Here is a 15,396-nt window from a genome sequence, read left to right as displayed (position 1 = left end):
GTGAGGGGAGAGGGCGTCAGCCGGGTCTCTGTCAAAGAGGGGAATTTTCAGGGAGTCCTGTTCACTCCCCCAGGTAAGAAGTTTTCCTCCTTATGTTATGACCATATTTACAGCCTTTTAGTGTGTTGTTTTGAATGTATTTAGCTATTGTATTTATTTATTAGGCCACCATGACAATAGCCACTCAGGTTTCACTGCCACAATAGGCCCTTTTCACAGCAGACAATGCTCTCTCATTCTTTAACGCATTTAATGTGTATTATTGACTTATGACCCAGGAGAAGGTCCGTTCCCTGCGGTGTTGGATCTGAGCACCTTCATGTCAGAGAAGAGACCCTGTCTGCTGGCTGACAAAGGGTTTGTGGTTCTGCATGTACCAGTTTACACTGAAAACCCTGATAAAATCACACAGATGCATCTGGACCACTTTAAAGAAGCAGTGGATTTCCTACGACGACAACCAAAGGCGAGTTAAGTAACTGATGTAGTCAAAGGTTAGGGACACAGTTTTTCTGATCTGCCTCATAGCAAAGCTGCCCAGATGAATATTGAATCAAACTTTTCTTGCTTCTTCCCCCTGTTCATACTGAGCATTATGAGCTTCCTCCCAAGAGGAATGTTAATGAAAAAATAGAATTTTGTTCTAAAAACAAACTGTAAAATGTATTCGTCTAACTTTAGGGACCGAAGCCTCACCTCATCTTCACATTAATTTGAAGTGTATTTTGCACAGAAGGAGGCCTGTGGATTTTGTCCCCATCACTTACACTGAAAGTGTATTAATGAACAAATGTCCATGGTTTGATTCTTGCTGTGGACCTGTGCTTCACATCAGACTCTCTCCCCCCTATACCCACATAATTCCTGTCTGCATCTTCAGTATTTGTCAAATAAAGGTAAAAAATTAATAAATAAAACATCCACTTAAGCTGCACTAAACACACTTCCATTGCTTTTCTTGTACTGGGACAATACATAGTTTATCTCTCTATCTATAACCTGACTGACCTTCGTAGCCCAATTTGTAAACTTTATATTTTGACACCTCTGATTTGCATGCTTTTCTTCACAGGTGGGCAGTAAAGGAGTTGGAATATTATCACGATCAAAAGCAAGTGATATTGCACTTTCAATTGCTGCTTTTGTACCAGGTGTTGAGGCCACAATGTGGATCAATGGCTGCTCTGCTAATATGGGTACACCTCTCTACTATAAGAATAAACAACTACTCCCTGCGTTATTGTATGACAAGAGGAAGGTGGTTCACACTTCGTCTGGGGCTGGCATAGTCAAATATTTTATTCCCAGTACCCTGACAGAGGAGAACAAGGCCACCCTGATCCCCATTGAACAAGCCAAGGGACACTTCCTCTTTGCGGCTGCAGAGGACGACCTGAACCTGGACACCAAGGCCTACATGGAGCAGCTGGTAGAAAGACTGAAGCGCCATGGGAAGGAGAACTTTGAGTGCGTGTCTTACCCTGGAGCTGGACATTATTTAGAGCCGCCTTACATACCATTCTGCCCATCCAGCTTTCACGGTGTTGTGCGCATGCCGGTCCTGTGGGGTGGTGATCCCAGGGGCCACCCAGCAGCGGAGGTCCTTGTGTGGAAGAAGACCCAAGACTACTTCAGAACTCGGCTGAGCTGTGATGCTGCACAGTAAAATCCTGCACAGTTAAACATTGTTTGTACACACAGTAAATGAAAATGTGCTAAAAAAGTCACACCGAAAACAGCAGAATCAATAAGAATGCCTTAAACTGTGCTTGCCAGAAAACACAGGCTGATATTTTAACCCAGCAGTGTGGTGGCAGGTTCCATGTTTAAAAAGAGCTTTTGTCTTCCATTTCATTGTTTACCCTCCACTTGTTTAATTCAAGAACACTTCATGGAACATTGTAAAGTTTTTATGGTTTAATAACATTTCAGCTTTTCCCTTAGACTCAGCACACAGCACTCAGCAGTGACAGTCACCTCGAAACACCCTTGACAAAGTAGAACAGAATAGAACTCAAAGGGAAATGAGAGATGGGAAATAAAACATACTTACTGACTTAATGGTAGCTGTCTCACCCTTTCTTTTGCTCACTCCCTTTTGAGAAATGAGAGATAACAGCTTATTGTTCCTTGCAGGCTTTCTGCAGTGCAGGTTTATCAAGACAGCAGCATAAGCCTTGATCTACCTACTCGATTTATGAGCGTTGTGAGAAAGCACATTCTCTTCCTCTGCTACTCTTTGTGCTTCTGTATCTGACTGCTCCCTTTCTTTTCAGCTCTCAGCCGACTCTAGCTCACAAGCAAGGCACAGAATCATTTGTTCCACTACTGTACCTGTGCTAAGGGATGGACAAACATCAGAATCTTAAGATTGTAACTGATCCACCGTGTTCCTCAGTAAAGGATGTTATACTTGTGTGTTAGGCAGCAGCAGAGCATGTTTGAGACAACTTGCAAAGCTTTTGTTTTCTCCAACAAGTTCTCAGTGTCGGGGCATTGAAAACATTTATATGTATTTTCCCCAATGCAAACCTGTGTGTGCCATCCATGTAATGTTGTGGTGGGTCTGTGAGGATCGGTGAGTGAAATCTGATGCTGATCCCTTCAAACTGTTTCCTGCTTTGGAGCACCCTTATACTGATTTGTAAATCCACTCTCAGAGATGCACAAAGGGCTTACTGCAGTTTAGAGCTATGTGGAATATAAAGTACATTTCTACAGTTGAGTGCTCTGTTGCAAAACATAAGATCCTTTCACTGAAGGTACACTGATACACAGCTTGATCCCATGCCAGTTATTGTGCTGTACATTACCAAAAAGCTGATCAGCTACAAATGGATCTGAAATTATATTAAGAGTTCAAAGATTAGACTTATGGGCCTCAAAGCTACTTGCTACTATCTGTCACACTACAGCAGCTTTGGAGTTTCAAAAAGACGCCTTATTCCCATGTCAGGGATTTTTTAAATTTATCATACTGCTGTTGATCTGCTTTCTGCATTTTATGCTTTATCTGTATGTTTATTTACTGATATTTGTTGTCTCTTATTTAGTGGTATGTCTGGTTCTAGTTGCACAGGTTGGTACAAAACCATAACAACCAACAATAATAAAGATTGCTTAAAATAATTGGTTTCATATACCATAACAACCAACAATAATAAAGATTGATTAAAATAATTGGAAGGCAATAAGATTTTGATGCAACAAAGACATGAAACAAAAGACTAAAAACACATTTAAATCCCTGCTGACCTGATCACGTCTGAGTTGTTCGTTGCCCTTTAGATTTATTTTTGCATTCTGTGTAAACAGACAGAGAAATTTGAACTTTAAACATAGTTGTGCAATAAATGATTGATTCCAAATTCTATGTGCTGGATCATAAACTGAGCACTTTTAACAGCAATACAACAGCATTTGGTAACAGGAGGCTCTATATGAATACGCCTGCTCGTTTCTCTTTTTACACCATTATTTGAACTTTTGAACTTCTGTTCATGAGTTAACTCACTTCCTTCATCGCCTCGCTCTGTTTAACTGGGTTCTGCCCAAGAGGGAAGAGTAAAGCAGGTTTGGGAACAGTGGTGGACCTGTGCCTAAAATGATGCACATGCATCATAAATCAAAACAGTCACAGCAGCAGTGTTATCAGAAACAAAGAAACCATAACCTTCATACTATTACCACACAGCTTCCATCACTTTAAGCTTACAGGAGTCTGCTGTTACGTTTCTGATTGAAAACAAATGCCAGTCTGCCTCTGACTAGGCATCCATCATGACACTGTTTGGTGAATGTGGCTGCAGGCACCTTGTATACCCTGGCTACAACAGCTGTTTTTTAACAAATAATGTCACAGAAACAGCCTTATCCTGCAACACCACGTGGTAAGAGTACAAATACAGGCCCAGGTTTAATTACTTAGTATTCTTTATATTAGATCAGTTGTTCTATATGTCACTGCTTAAACCAGGACATCACCTCTTCAAATGTTTTATTACACACAGGGACTGAGAGTGTGTATTCTTTTAATTCAAATGCAATTTTGCACCAGATTTTTGCTAGTATTTTAAATTTAAATTTTGCTAAGCACAGCCTTTTTTACTGTGTGATATATTTCTTGGGTTGATGTTGTCTTGATTAAAAATTGTGCCTCGGTTGAGTTTGCTGTGTTAGTTTATCAGTATGATAAGGACGACCACATTGTTTCTTGGAATGGAAAAGATGTCACCAGCAAAGATAATTTAGTCAGCAGTTATGTTCCTCAAAAAAGGTATTGTATGAAAAGTATTTACTGGGAGACAGGGTTGGTCTGGCTCAAACTACAATGAACAGTGGGACAAAAAACTAAATCTTCCTGACATCTATCTGTCTGACCAGGACTTTGAGGTCAGTACAGTAGCAACCAGCTGAATCTACAGTATGTACCCTCGCTGCTAAACCTGTTGTGAACAGCAGAAACCAGTGAGCAGCAGAGCCATGTTGGTTTGAAGTGTGTGTTTAAACTGGTGAAAATTACCAGGCTATCATGTCACCTCTCTGTGTCATTAGGCTGTATATAGATGTGGTCTACACTGTGTAATTAGCTTAGCTAATGACGAGGGCGGATGAATGCCAGGATTTCTGTTCCCATCTGGTGCAAATGTATTAATTTTTTTCAGTGAGTGTATACAGTGAATACCTGAGGAAGATTTAATGTTGAATCACTATTGACTGGTTTGGCAGATTGGCCTGAATAAAAACAATACGGTGGAGCATCAGTCAGTGTGCAGGCTATAGCTAATCTTTTTACTCTTCTAGTAGGATTACTCTTTGGCTTGTGCACCTGATGCAAAGAAGTTTTTTGGGAAGGTGGATGTGCTTTTCTTAGCATTTGTAATAACCTGAAAAAAGTCTTGTCTTGTAGCCTTTGATTTCCTCTGTAGATGGTCATGAGGACATTCAATTCAGATCCACTGTTTTCATCCAGTAGTTGCCTTTTCAGCTACATACTGTTTCTATACCTTTTTTCCTTAGTCTTTCTTTCTTTCACTGCATCCAAAAACAAGCAGAGCTATCGTATCTTCTCCTTTCAGTGCATTGAACAAGGACACAGGGAGCGATTTCAGAAACATTTATTCAAATCCCTGGGCAGTTCAGCAGCCCTTGTGTTTGGCAGCTCTCCTCAGGCCTTGGCCAAGCTGCACACTACCAACCATGTGAGCCAGGCTTTGAAAACAGACAATCAAAGACTTCTGTGTTTCTGGTAAATGCATAAAAATGAGCTTGTTCGTCAGGTTCGGTCATTTGAACTGATCCCAGTGAGACCTGCAAAGGTTCACTGAGGCTCTGCAACATGTAAAAATGTCCATGTGTGTAGTTATGGTTTCATGAGTCATGTCTGCCAATGCTGTGTAGATTTATCTGTGCAGAAGCATGACAATGAGAAAACGCAGGCAGTTTCATACACTTGAGTTGTTTCTGTCTCTGATAGATTGTACAGCTGTGATCTCATCCATAAAAGCAGGGGAAATATTTTGATGTTTGTCAAGTGTAGAGATACTTATTTTATACTTGTTGTTCCTCTATTATATACAAAAAACTAAATCTTCCTGACATCTAGCTGTCTGACTCAGACTTTGAGGTCAGCACAGTAGCAACCAGCTGAGCAGAGCTGTTTGAGAGGCAGTTTTAATGAACTCATTTGGTGCTATGTATTGGCAAATCACAGTGTTATTAAGAAGTGTGTTTAAACTGGTGAAAATTACCAGGCTATCATGTCACCTCTCTGTGTCATTAGGCTGTATATAGATGTGGTCTACACTGTGTAATTAGCTTAGCTAATGACGAGGGCGGATGAATGCCAGGATTTCTGTTCCCATCTGGTGCAAATGTATTAATTTTTTTCATTGAGTGTATACAGTGAATACCTGAGGAAGATTTAATGTTGAATCACTATTGACTGGTTTGGCAGATTGGCCTGAATAAAAACAATACGGTGGAGCATCAGTCAGTGTGCAGGCTATAGCTAATCTTTTTACTCTTCTAGTAGGATTACTCTTTGGCTTGTGCACCTGATGCAAAGAAGTTTTTTGGGAAGGTGGATGTGCTTTTCTTAGCATTTGTAATAACCTGAAAAAAGTCTTGTCTTGTAGCCTTTGATTTCCTCTGTAGATGGTCATGAGGACATTCAATTCAGATCCACTGTTTTCATCCAGTAGTTGCCTTTTCAGCTACATACTGTTTCTATACCTTTTTTCCTTAGTCTTTCTTTCTTTCACTGCATCCAAAAACAAGCAGAGCTATCGTATCTTCTCCTTTCAGTGCATTGAACAAGGACACAGGGAGCGATTTCAGAAACATTTATTCAAATCCCTGGGCAGTTCAGCAGCCCTTGTGTTTGGCAGCTCTCCTCAGGCCTTGGCCAAGCTGCACACTACCAACCATGTGAGCCAGGCTTTGAAAACAGACAATCAAAGACTTCTGTGTTTCTGGTAAATGCATAAAAATGAGCTTGTTCGTCAGGTTCGGTCATTTGAACTGATCCCAGTGAGACCTGCAAAGGTTCACTGAGGCTCTGCAACATGTAAAAATGTCCATGTGTGTAGTTATGGTTTCATGAGTCATGTCTGCCAATGCTGTGTAGATTTATCTGTGCAGAAGCATGACAATGAGAAAACGCAGGCAGTTTCATACACTTGAGTTGTTTCTGTCTCTGATAGATTGTACAGCTGTGATCTCATCCATAAAAGCAGGGGAAATATTTTGATGTTTGTCAAGTGTAGAGATACTTATTTTATACTTGTTGTTCCTCTATTATATTAATAGTAAGGTCTAGGCCTTACTTTGTAAAATGTCCTGAGATGACTTAGTTGCGATTTGGCGCTATACAAATAAAAACTGAGTTGCTTTAAAGTCATGACTATACTGTATTTTACTAAGATCTGTATTTGGCTTATTGAGTGTCATGCAATAAAATCCCCAAGCTGCACTACCCTGCATGACCACATGAGGGTGTTTTAGCTGAACATTTTGGGCTTAAACAATTGTTCAGATTTGGGGGCTGATACTGTCAAGAGTCATGTGTGACTTAAGTCAGATTTCTTCAATTCAAACTGCTCATTTTAAATTTAAAGATAAACCTGGCACAGCAAAACGTCTCAACCCCCCCCAAAATAAGGATTATAAAATAAAGAATTCAACTTTTAATGTGTTTTCCAATTAAATGAGTATCAAATTCACACTGGGGACATTCAGCAAACAATTACAACAAAAGTGGATTTAAAGAAAACCTTGTATTTGAAAAATACTATATGAACCAGTTTCTATCGAAAGACAACTGAATAAACAAAAGGGCATATCACACACAACACACTGGCTCATTGGAAGCAGAAAGAAACCCATCTGCAAAAGTTGCGGCTGAAGTTGTACGCTCAGAGGCAACCAATCATTGACCAGGAAGCACTGAGACAATCACTTGTATCAGCCAATCATAGCTGCCCACCTGCAGTCCTTATTAGGCACACACCCACACAGCAACAGGTCAATAAGAGTGTCACAGGTTAGAGCACTTTGTTAGGTACACCTGCAATCCAGTACAACAGCGCTGCCATAACACCTCAAAATTCAGAATATTAGGAACACCCCTACATATAATGCAGTCAGTACAATAACACTTTTAACTGTGAGCTCAGTAATCGGTTATGCATGTTATCCTCCTTTGTTTCTTGTCATATCACCACAAATAATGACTGTGCATGGAGTAAAGTGAGGCAAAGTGTCAGTCTGCCTGCACAGCAGTGTGCGTTTTGTGTGAGAAACAAAACAGCACTGAAGTAGGCACGTTTATGTGTGTTTGTATAAAAAGGTAGAAATAGCTCAAATGAACCTCTGGCCTCATTTTAAGACTTGTGACTGCTAAGAGACCGGAGGGAGTACAGCAGTTATATAATGAAGCCTATAGGAAGAAGAAGAGGATTTGGGTTCTTGATCAAATTAGGTGAGGGATAAAATCAGTAAAACATGGCGACATTCTCAGTGACAACAAAGCTTTGAAAGGCATTTAAAATCTTTTTTTGTTGTGTTATGTTTATCACCCTTCCATTTTGTGTTCTTGGTGTCACTTTATTCATTGCTGCTGCTGCTGTAACCCAATTTCCCCACCGAGATTATTAAAGTTTCATCTCATCTTAATGCTAGAACTGGAGACGCACAGTCCTGAATGGAGGGTGATGATAGCTATTTAAACGCATTGTACAATTGCAAAACATCAACAGGTACTACAGGAAAATATGAGTATAAAATTACATGAAGTTCCTGCACCCCGCCAGGGTCAGAGCATGGCCCTAATCACTACAACTAAACTGCAGCACATCGGACCATTGCCACATAGTCAGTGTACAGATACAGGACATAGATATACAATTTGTGAGCAGAATACTGAAAATGTTCTCATGATATTCAGGTTCGTTTTTACAGCTAACTCTGTTCAAATCATGTTGCTGTGTTTTATAAACATCTACTGTATCTTCCTCTTTTATTTCCTCTTAACTTGCTTTAAGATTGGATGGCTACACTGTTCCATCATGGGGTTGTGCTCTAAATGAATTTCCTCAAATTCATCCCAACATATTTGGTCTCTTTGGAAATGTTATGATTTCCTGTAGAATTTAAGGTAAGTGTTTATTGGTTTAAACAATGTTTAGCTGCACAGCGTGAGTTTGTAAATGGAGCTTCATTGATTTTACCCATTGATTGCTCTTTAAAGGTCTTGAGGAGTACTATTGTATATTTTTAAAAGTTGTAAAATACCTTTTTTTGATCTACAGGGAGCTGCACAAAGTCTAATAAACTGCATAAGGTGACCACAGCACTGGTCGGGACTAAACACCAGAAATATGAAAATTTAAATCTAAGTGTATGGAAACAGAAAGAAGTAAGCTTAGCAGACCTCTGTGCTCCACTTCTCATCTCTGCTTTAGGCTAAAACCATGATGCTACATTAGCAGCTATTAGCATAACAAACCCAAACCAAAATTCTTGATGGCCAAGTTGCATTATGGGTAAAGTAGGCAGCAGATTTTGGCAAGGAAAAAGAATTTGTGCAATGAAGTAAGACCATGTTTCTGTTTCTGTTGCATCAATGTAGTGTAGGTTTATTTTTAACAGTTCATCATGAGTCTGAACGGGTGCAATGCTAAATAGGTGGGGGGCTCTTGTTTAATTTGTTACATTTCATAGTATAGTTTGTGTTTCCAATGTGTTATCTAACCAGGGTAATAAAAGAATGATAAATAATTAATGTAAATACTGTTAACTTAAATTAACTGTTATAAAGGGTGTGAGTTTAAAGAGCATGCTTAACTGATTGTTGATGGAAATTAATGGGGATCATGAAGATGCAAGGGAACTGTGGGAAAAATACATACGTGAGTTGTCGTTAAAGAGCTAAAACTTGAAAACATAGACTAAAAGTCTCTCATTTTCTTGCGTTTCTCTTTTGTGATTGGTTTAATTTAATAAGAAAAGCCAGTAAAAGATTTCCACTGACTCACATTTCCACTCATTCATCCTTAATGACAAAGTGAACTGTGCTTAAAACCTTAGCATCCTTATGAACTGAAACAAAGATCTTACACTAACAAAACATATACGTCATCACACACACAGAGACAGTAATGCCAGTAATGGCCTTGCCTGACTTTAAGGTTAGCAGGAAGGCCTGTAAACACAACACGGTTTTTTTTAAATCAGCTGTGTGTGCATTTGTGTGTGTTGGAGTGTTTCTACAGAAAGGTCTGGAAATAATTAAGATAAGGGCTTGAGGGGATGGTGAAGGGGGAAAGGAAGGGAAGGCTGACAGACATGCCTCTCCGGGCTATATTTAGCTGAGTGAAGTATTCAGAGGTAGGTCAGTTCTTCTGTTACTGCAGAGGTGTATTTTTCCATGTGTCACAAATAGTACCTGAGATTCTTTCACACATTTTCCACAAAACTAAATGTGAAAAACAGATGTTACAGCGGTTTGAGGAACAGGAGTGAACGAAGTGGCCGTCTGACTTTGAAGATATGGGACGATCAGAGAGAAGAACATTGTTCACACATCTGTGAGGCCGCGCTGTACTGTGCTAGTGTTACTGTTGTAGTAAAAAGTCATGGCAACAGTAGTATCTATAGAGGATGTAGTAATACTACTAATAATATCAGTATCATCAGAGATACCACTAGTAGTACCATTAATGATGCATCACCAATTACTAGTCAAAACAGCAGTGGTAGCAACTGGTAGTGCTGGTAATAGAAGCAATGTATAAAAACAGTTGAGGTAGTAGAAGGCTGACAGGAGGATCAGTAAAATACACTAAAAACACTAACAAACATCTATCAGCAAAGCTAGTTGAGCATGTTCTACTGTATATTGAAAGATTTGGATGCAGCGGCCACATCGTGGCTCATAATGACTGCATGTACACAGAGGGGTTGACCATCTCATTTCCAATTAGAAAACATGACACTAAACTATCCCGGTGTTGCTCCTGCACAGCTGTCAGCTCACTAAGTGTCTTCTCCGACACATTTAAACCCTTAAAGCCTGAAGCTAGTTTATCAACACAGCTACCATAAAGTGTTGGGTTTGATTCCATGTGTATCATTTACTGAAACAGTGAAAACAAAAGTGTAGTTGGTAAATTTCCATCATGTTCATGCTCCCTTTGCTGCAGGCGTTCACTCCTCAGGGTGTCCCTATATAGTTTGCAGGTACTGTGATCAGATATGATGCTCCGCAAAGCAGGTTTGTTTTGAGGAGAGGATCAACATGGAGGCTGCTCAGCCCGAGGCGTCGTAAAAAGCACACTGAAAAGACAAACGACTCCATCTAAGCTGCATTAAAACTGGAGTAAGCCCTGCATTAAAGAAACAGAAGGAAAGAGCAGGAGAAAAGAGAGATGATGTGGAAACACAGGTTACATAAAGGAAGTTTTAGTAGCTGCAGCTAGAGGCCCAGATCCATGTACACTGAGCATTTTGTTGTTTAGAAGTGTTTATCTACCTTTCTGGCTGATAACAGTTTCCATTTCAGTGCATCTGCAGTATGAAAATCAATATGTGTAATGTATACTCGTATCTTTGGTACAGCTGCATTATTGTTCTGTGCGGTTTAGACTTTGCAAATCACGGTGTGCTTTCTAAAGCATTACCTCACACAGATAATGTAACAACTAATAAAATAAGACATGATGTTCTGTTGGTGGAGTGTCTGCAGCAGCGGTTCCCAACCTGGGGGCCGGGTCTATATCTAAGGGGTCTCAAGATAATTAATAGAGAAAAAAAAAAGATTTCTGCTACTTGAAACAAAGCTTATTGTATCCTGTTTCTTCAGGACTGTGATTATTATTTTGAACTGGTTGCAACCCACAAACACAAGAAGCTGCTGCTTTAAAAAGATTGAGAACCACTGGTTGAGAATACTTTAGCAAATTTTGAAATTGTACAGGCATTTATACAGTACAACTCTGGTTTTGTGTTAACTGATACTCCCCAAAATAAATCTGTAAATGTGTGAAAACTGTGCTTTTAGGTATCAACATAGGCCAGCATTTCTCCTCTTCAACCTGTTTTAAAACTCGTGAAGCACGGCCTGTCTCTGTGTGTGTTTGAGAGGCAGAAAAGGTGGTTAAAGTGAGAGATTTTTGATTCCCTGGAAAAACATTGAGTTTGCAGTCACACACTCACCTGGGAGCTGCAGGAATCTGGGAACGTTTCACATCAAGACATCAGCCGACAGGCTGGGGAATACGGCACAGGAACTGTGAAACCCAACCCCTTCCTGTGTGTGTGTGTGTGTGTGTGTGTGTGTGTGTGTGTGTGTGTGTGTGTGTGTGTGTGTGTGTGTGAGAGTGAGTGAGAGAGATTTATCATATTATATTCACATGATTGTGTGTGTGAAATCATGCCATGGTACAGATGTGAAGTTGGGCCATGCTGATAAACACTGTTCAAATCTTTGTCTTGATAAAAAGTGAGCAAAATAAAAATGTGTGTGCCTGTAAATAAATGTGTTAACCTACTTGCTTTTGCTCCTATTGCATGAATTTACATGCACAGCACATGCATCTTTGTACATGTAACCTAATTCAATAAACCAAACAATTTTACTGTCATAAAGTTTTACTGTCAGAGTTTTTAAAAACCTCTGAGAACCAATTAATCTTTCACATGGAGCGAACACATGAAAACTGGCAGTGTGGCATCATGTGTACCTTAGACAGCACATGTGTGTCGGCGTGAGAGCTGCAGGTATGACACCCTGTAGAAAAGAAAACAAAGACATGTGGCTTTAATGTGGAGCAGGGACCTCCGTGCAGCTTGGAGACCTTGAAAACACAACTCAGGATGGAAAGCAGCTCGATACGCATACATTCCTGCAGCCAGATATTTCAGGTATGCGCTGCGGTTTGAGTTCAGAACTTACCTGCAAAACGCTGGGAAAGACAGCTGACAGAACACAGGTTTAGTAATGATTTCAGTATGGCTTCATTCCTTCTGAGTAGATCAGACCTGAGTTAAACGGTTAAATGTAGAAAGCGCTAGAACAAAGAAAAAGAAGACAAACAGGCAAAGTTTTTGTGAAAACCCTAAACTACTGCGGCAACACACATTTCAAAATCCATGCTAGGAATCATTTCCAACTGCTATTGGATGTATTAGATGGAGATAAATGCTTGTCTCTTCTCCAGTGAGAGAAACACTGCCGTTTTTTTCCCCTGCGAGATCAAAGCAGCTGAGCTGCAGTTTCAGCTACGACAGGGCTGAGTGGTTGTCTGAGCTATGAAACATACATGACAAGATTATAGGAGAAAGTAGGGAGACATTTTCAAGACTGGAGAAAAAAAAATAAATATTTTAGACAGAGGGGGAGAGATGAATTGATAATGTGTGATTTCACTCCAGTAAGTCTGATGCGCTGAGATCACTGCTGTACTGGGCCAGATGCAAGACACCTTTGTGGAGCAAAAATCAGGTACACAGTTTTAACACTCCCAAAAACAGCTCTCTCAAAAATAGTGAGTCATTTGCATTTTTTTTTCTCATGGCAAACAAAGCCAGTTTACTAGGTTATTCACTCACACCTTTCTAATTTGTCCTTGAATTTGCACAGTTTTGACAATTTTAAACTTGTTTCCTTTGCTTTTCTTGATGCAGTTATGTTGCAATAGTGAGTGCATGTGGGTATTTAAAGACTTATGTGCAGATAAGGTGACAAAAACCAAAAATAGCCACAGTCTGAGAAGACATTTTATTAGAAGAAAGAGAAGTGTGTTTAAAATAAACTGTCTGCTCTCATTCTGAGAAACTTAAAAGTTTCAGGTGCTATTACAGCAAGGTCCCTGTGACTGTAGGTCATTGTGGTTTGCCCTGTTGCTTCTATAAAACTAATAGCTTGCCCTTAGCTTCTACAGCATGCACTCAGTTTTACCTCTTAAATAATCATTGGAAACGAAACTGCATATTTACATTAACATCATTTGATCTACATGATAAATTATCCTCCATAAATTAGAATCAAAGCCATAATAGAGCACCTGCATGGACACATGTTACACTTTGTTTAAGCTCAAATGTGAAGTGACAGCAGCTTCAGTCATCCATCAGTGTCTTTGGAAATATAAATTGTTGTCACCCTGAGTATAAAGGCCAACGCAAAGACCCAGCCACTGCCTAGATCAGCCCAGGAGGACGAGGTCGTCCCATGCACCCTTGCCTTCATGAAAAAACAGGAGAGAGAAACACAGATGAGCCAGCCAAACAGTAACACCCCTGTCAGAGACAGTTCCTCACCATGTGGAGCCACGGTGCTTTAAACACAGCCCAGGTCCAAACTGGGAAGACTGTGGTAACTGTGGTTACCTTATAAATTTGTCTGTGCAGTTAATCTTAAAAGGAAATCACAGGTGCAGCCAGTTATGTTGCAGTGATCACAGTTGTACTCACCTTTATTACAACAGTGTTGTATTTGGGGGCCTATATTTTCAATTTACTTTGTCTAGCCTATTTGTTTTTAATTACACACAAAATCAAATACTTTACACTTCACCTTAAAAATAATACAATTATAATAAGGAGGTACGATTTTGAATCATGTGACATTTAGTGATATTGCACAGAGGTGTGTGTTCATTGCCTAAGTCAGCCTTCTGCCACGTGAACACAATCTTTTTGATTCCATCTCTGTCCAAGTTGTTATTAGTCACTATTTACACACATAAAATTCTTGAGTCTTGCTTTATGATAGCAGCAGACTATGTTGGCAGGATATTAGTAATGCAGCTGCAAAGTCTCCAGAAAATGAGATACAGTGTTGTCAGACCTGCACCGTGGCATCTGCCTGATGGGAGGAGAGAGATTTCCAGAAAGTGCAATGTTCATGAAATAACCTCCGGTTTGATTCTCAGCCCTTAACAGTTGGTGAACACAGAAGTCATACAGTGTGTTTAAGTCATCCTTTGACCTCTGTTAGAAGCACACACACACACACGGTGAAGATTTCTGTCTGTCCAGCTGGAGACTATTAGTGTTTCTCTAGCTCAGAGGAAGTCGGCCATCATTTCAGGTTGACAGGTACATGGAGGGATCTCACTGGCTCTTTGTTCTGTTCTGACACCAGCTCCGTAATCCTTCACTGCATCCTGGCATTCACTCTGATCAGCTGAAGGAAAGCAGCTAGCTGGTTGGAGTCGCTTTTGACAAGTTGATACAGAATCCAACTGAGAGACAACACAGTTTTTAACCTGTATTTATACTGGCACTTCACAAACAGTCACCCCTATTTCACATCCATCCACATCCACCGCTGACAGGAAAACATAATCATCTGCTGCCCAGTCACTGAAGCAGTTTGGGGTTTGGACATTACTGTTGTTCCATCATGGTAAATGGTTCGTATTACTATGTCATAAATTAAAGACCAAAGACACAACCTGCCTGGACAGGAAAGCTGGAGCGGTGTACAAGTGTGACATCACATGCAACAGCTGGAGAAAGCTGCAACACATAAGAGTGAAAGAACACTAGAGACAGACATCAGCAGCCGATGACCAAGACATGTCACAGCTTCCCCCAGAAGGGGGTCACAGTAATCATCCTAGAAGTCAGACGAGAGAAAGATCTCGAGAGACATGAACATTCAACAGCAGAGACGTCTCTGAAGGTGTACAGAGGTACAGGGGTAAGGCCTCAGCTGTACTTTACATTTGCTCCTAATTAGCAAATGTAAGCATGTTAACATGCTAAACAGAGATGGTTATCATGTTCTATAGGCACCCACATAATTCCAGAAATGTGGAAGATGTCATGATGACACCACTTCCAAAGAAAACGTACTAAAGAACCCATTGATTATCGTCCTGCAGTATT

General features: G+C 40.1%; 1 protein-coding gene across 2 annotated transcripts in view; it reads left to right on the top strand.

Moving 5' to 3' along the window:
- Nucleotides 1-2,061, top strand: part of LOC109974498 (acyl-coenzyme A thioesterase 5-like) — a 9,849-nt gene extending 7,788 nt beyond the window's left edge. Inside the window, exons 3-5 of one of the 2 annotated variants that reach the window (XM_020624706.1) lie at nt 25-73; nt 279-466; nt 1,073-2,061. In XM_020624706.1, coding sequence (XP_020480362.1) covers nt 25-73; nt 279-466; nt 1,073-1,666 — 831 coding nt within the window. In that variant the 3' untranslated portion in view covers nt 1,667-2,061. The remainder of the gene's footprint in view (nt 1-24; nt 74-278; nt 467-1,072) is intronic. The other variant, XM_020624705.1, reaches the window with a different exon arrangement.
- The last annotated feature ends 13,335 nt before the right edge of the window (nt 2,062-15,396 follow it).

Source organism: Monopterus albus, unplaced genomic scaffold (assembly GCF_001952655.1).
Source record: "Monopterus albus unplaced genomic scaffold, M_albus_1.0 scaffold335.1, whole genome shotgun sequence".
NCBI classification, from domain to species: Eukaryota; Metazoa; Chordata; class Actinopteri; order Synbranchiformes; family Synbranchidae; genus Monopterus; species Monopterus albus.
This window is presented reverse-complemented; position numbering and strand designations above follow the sequence as displayed.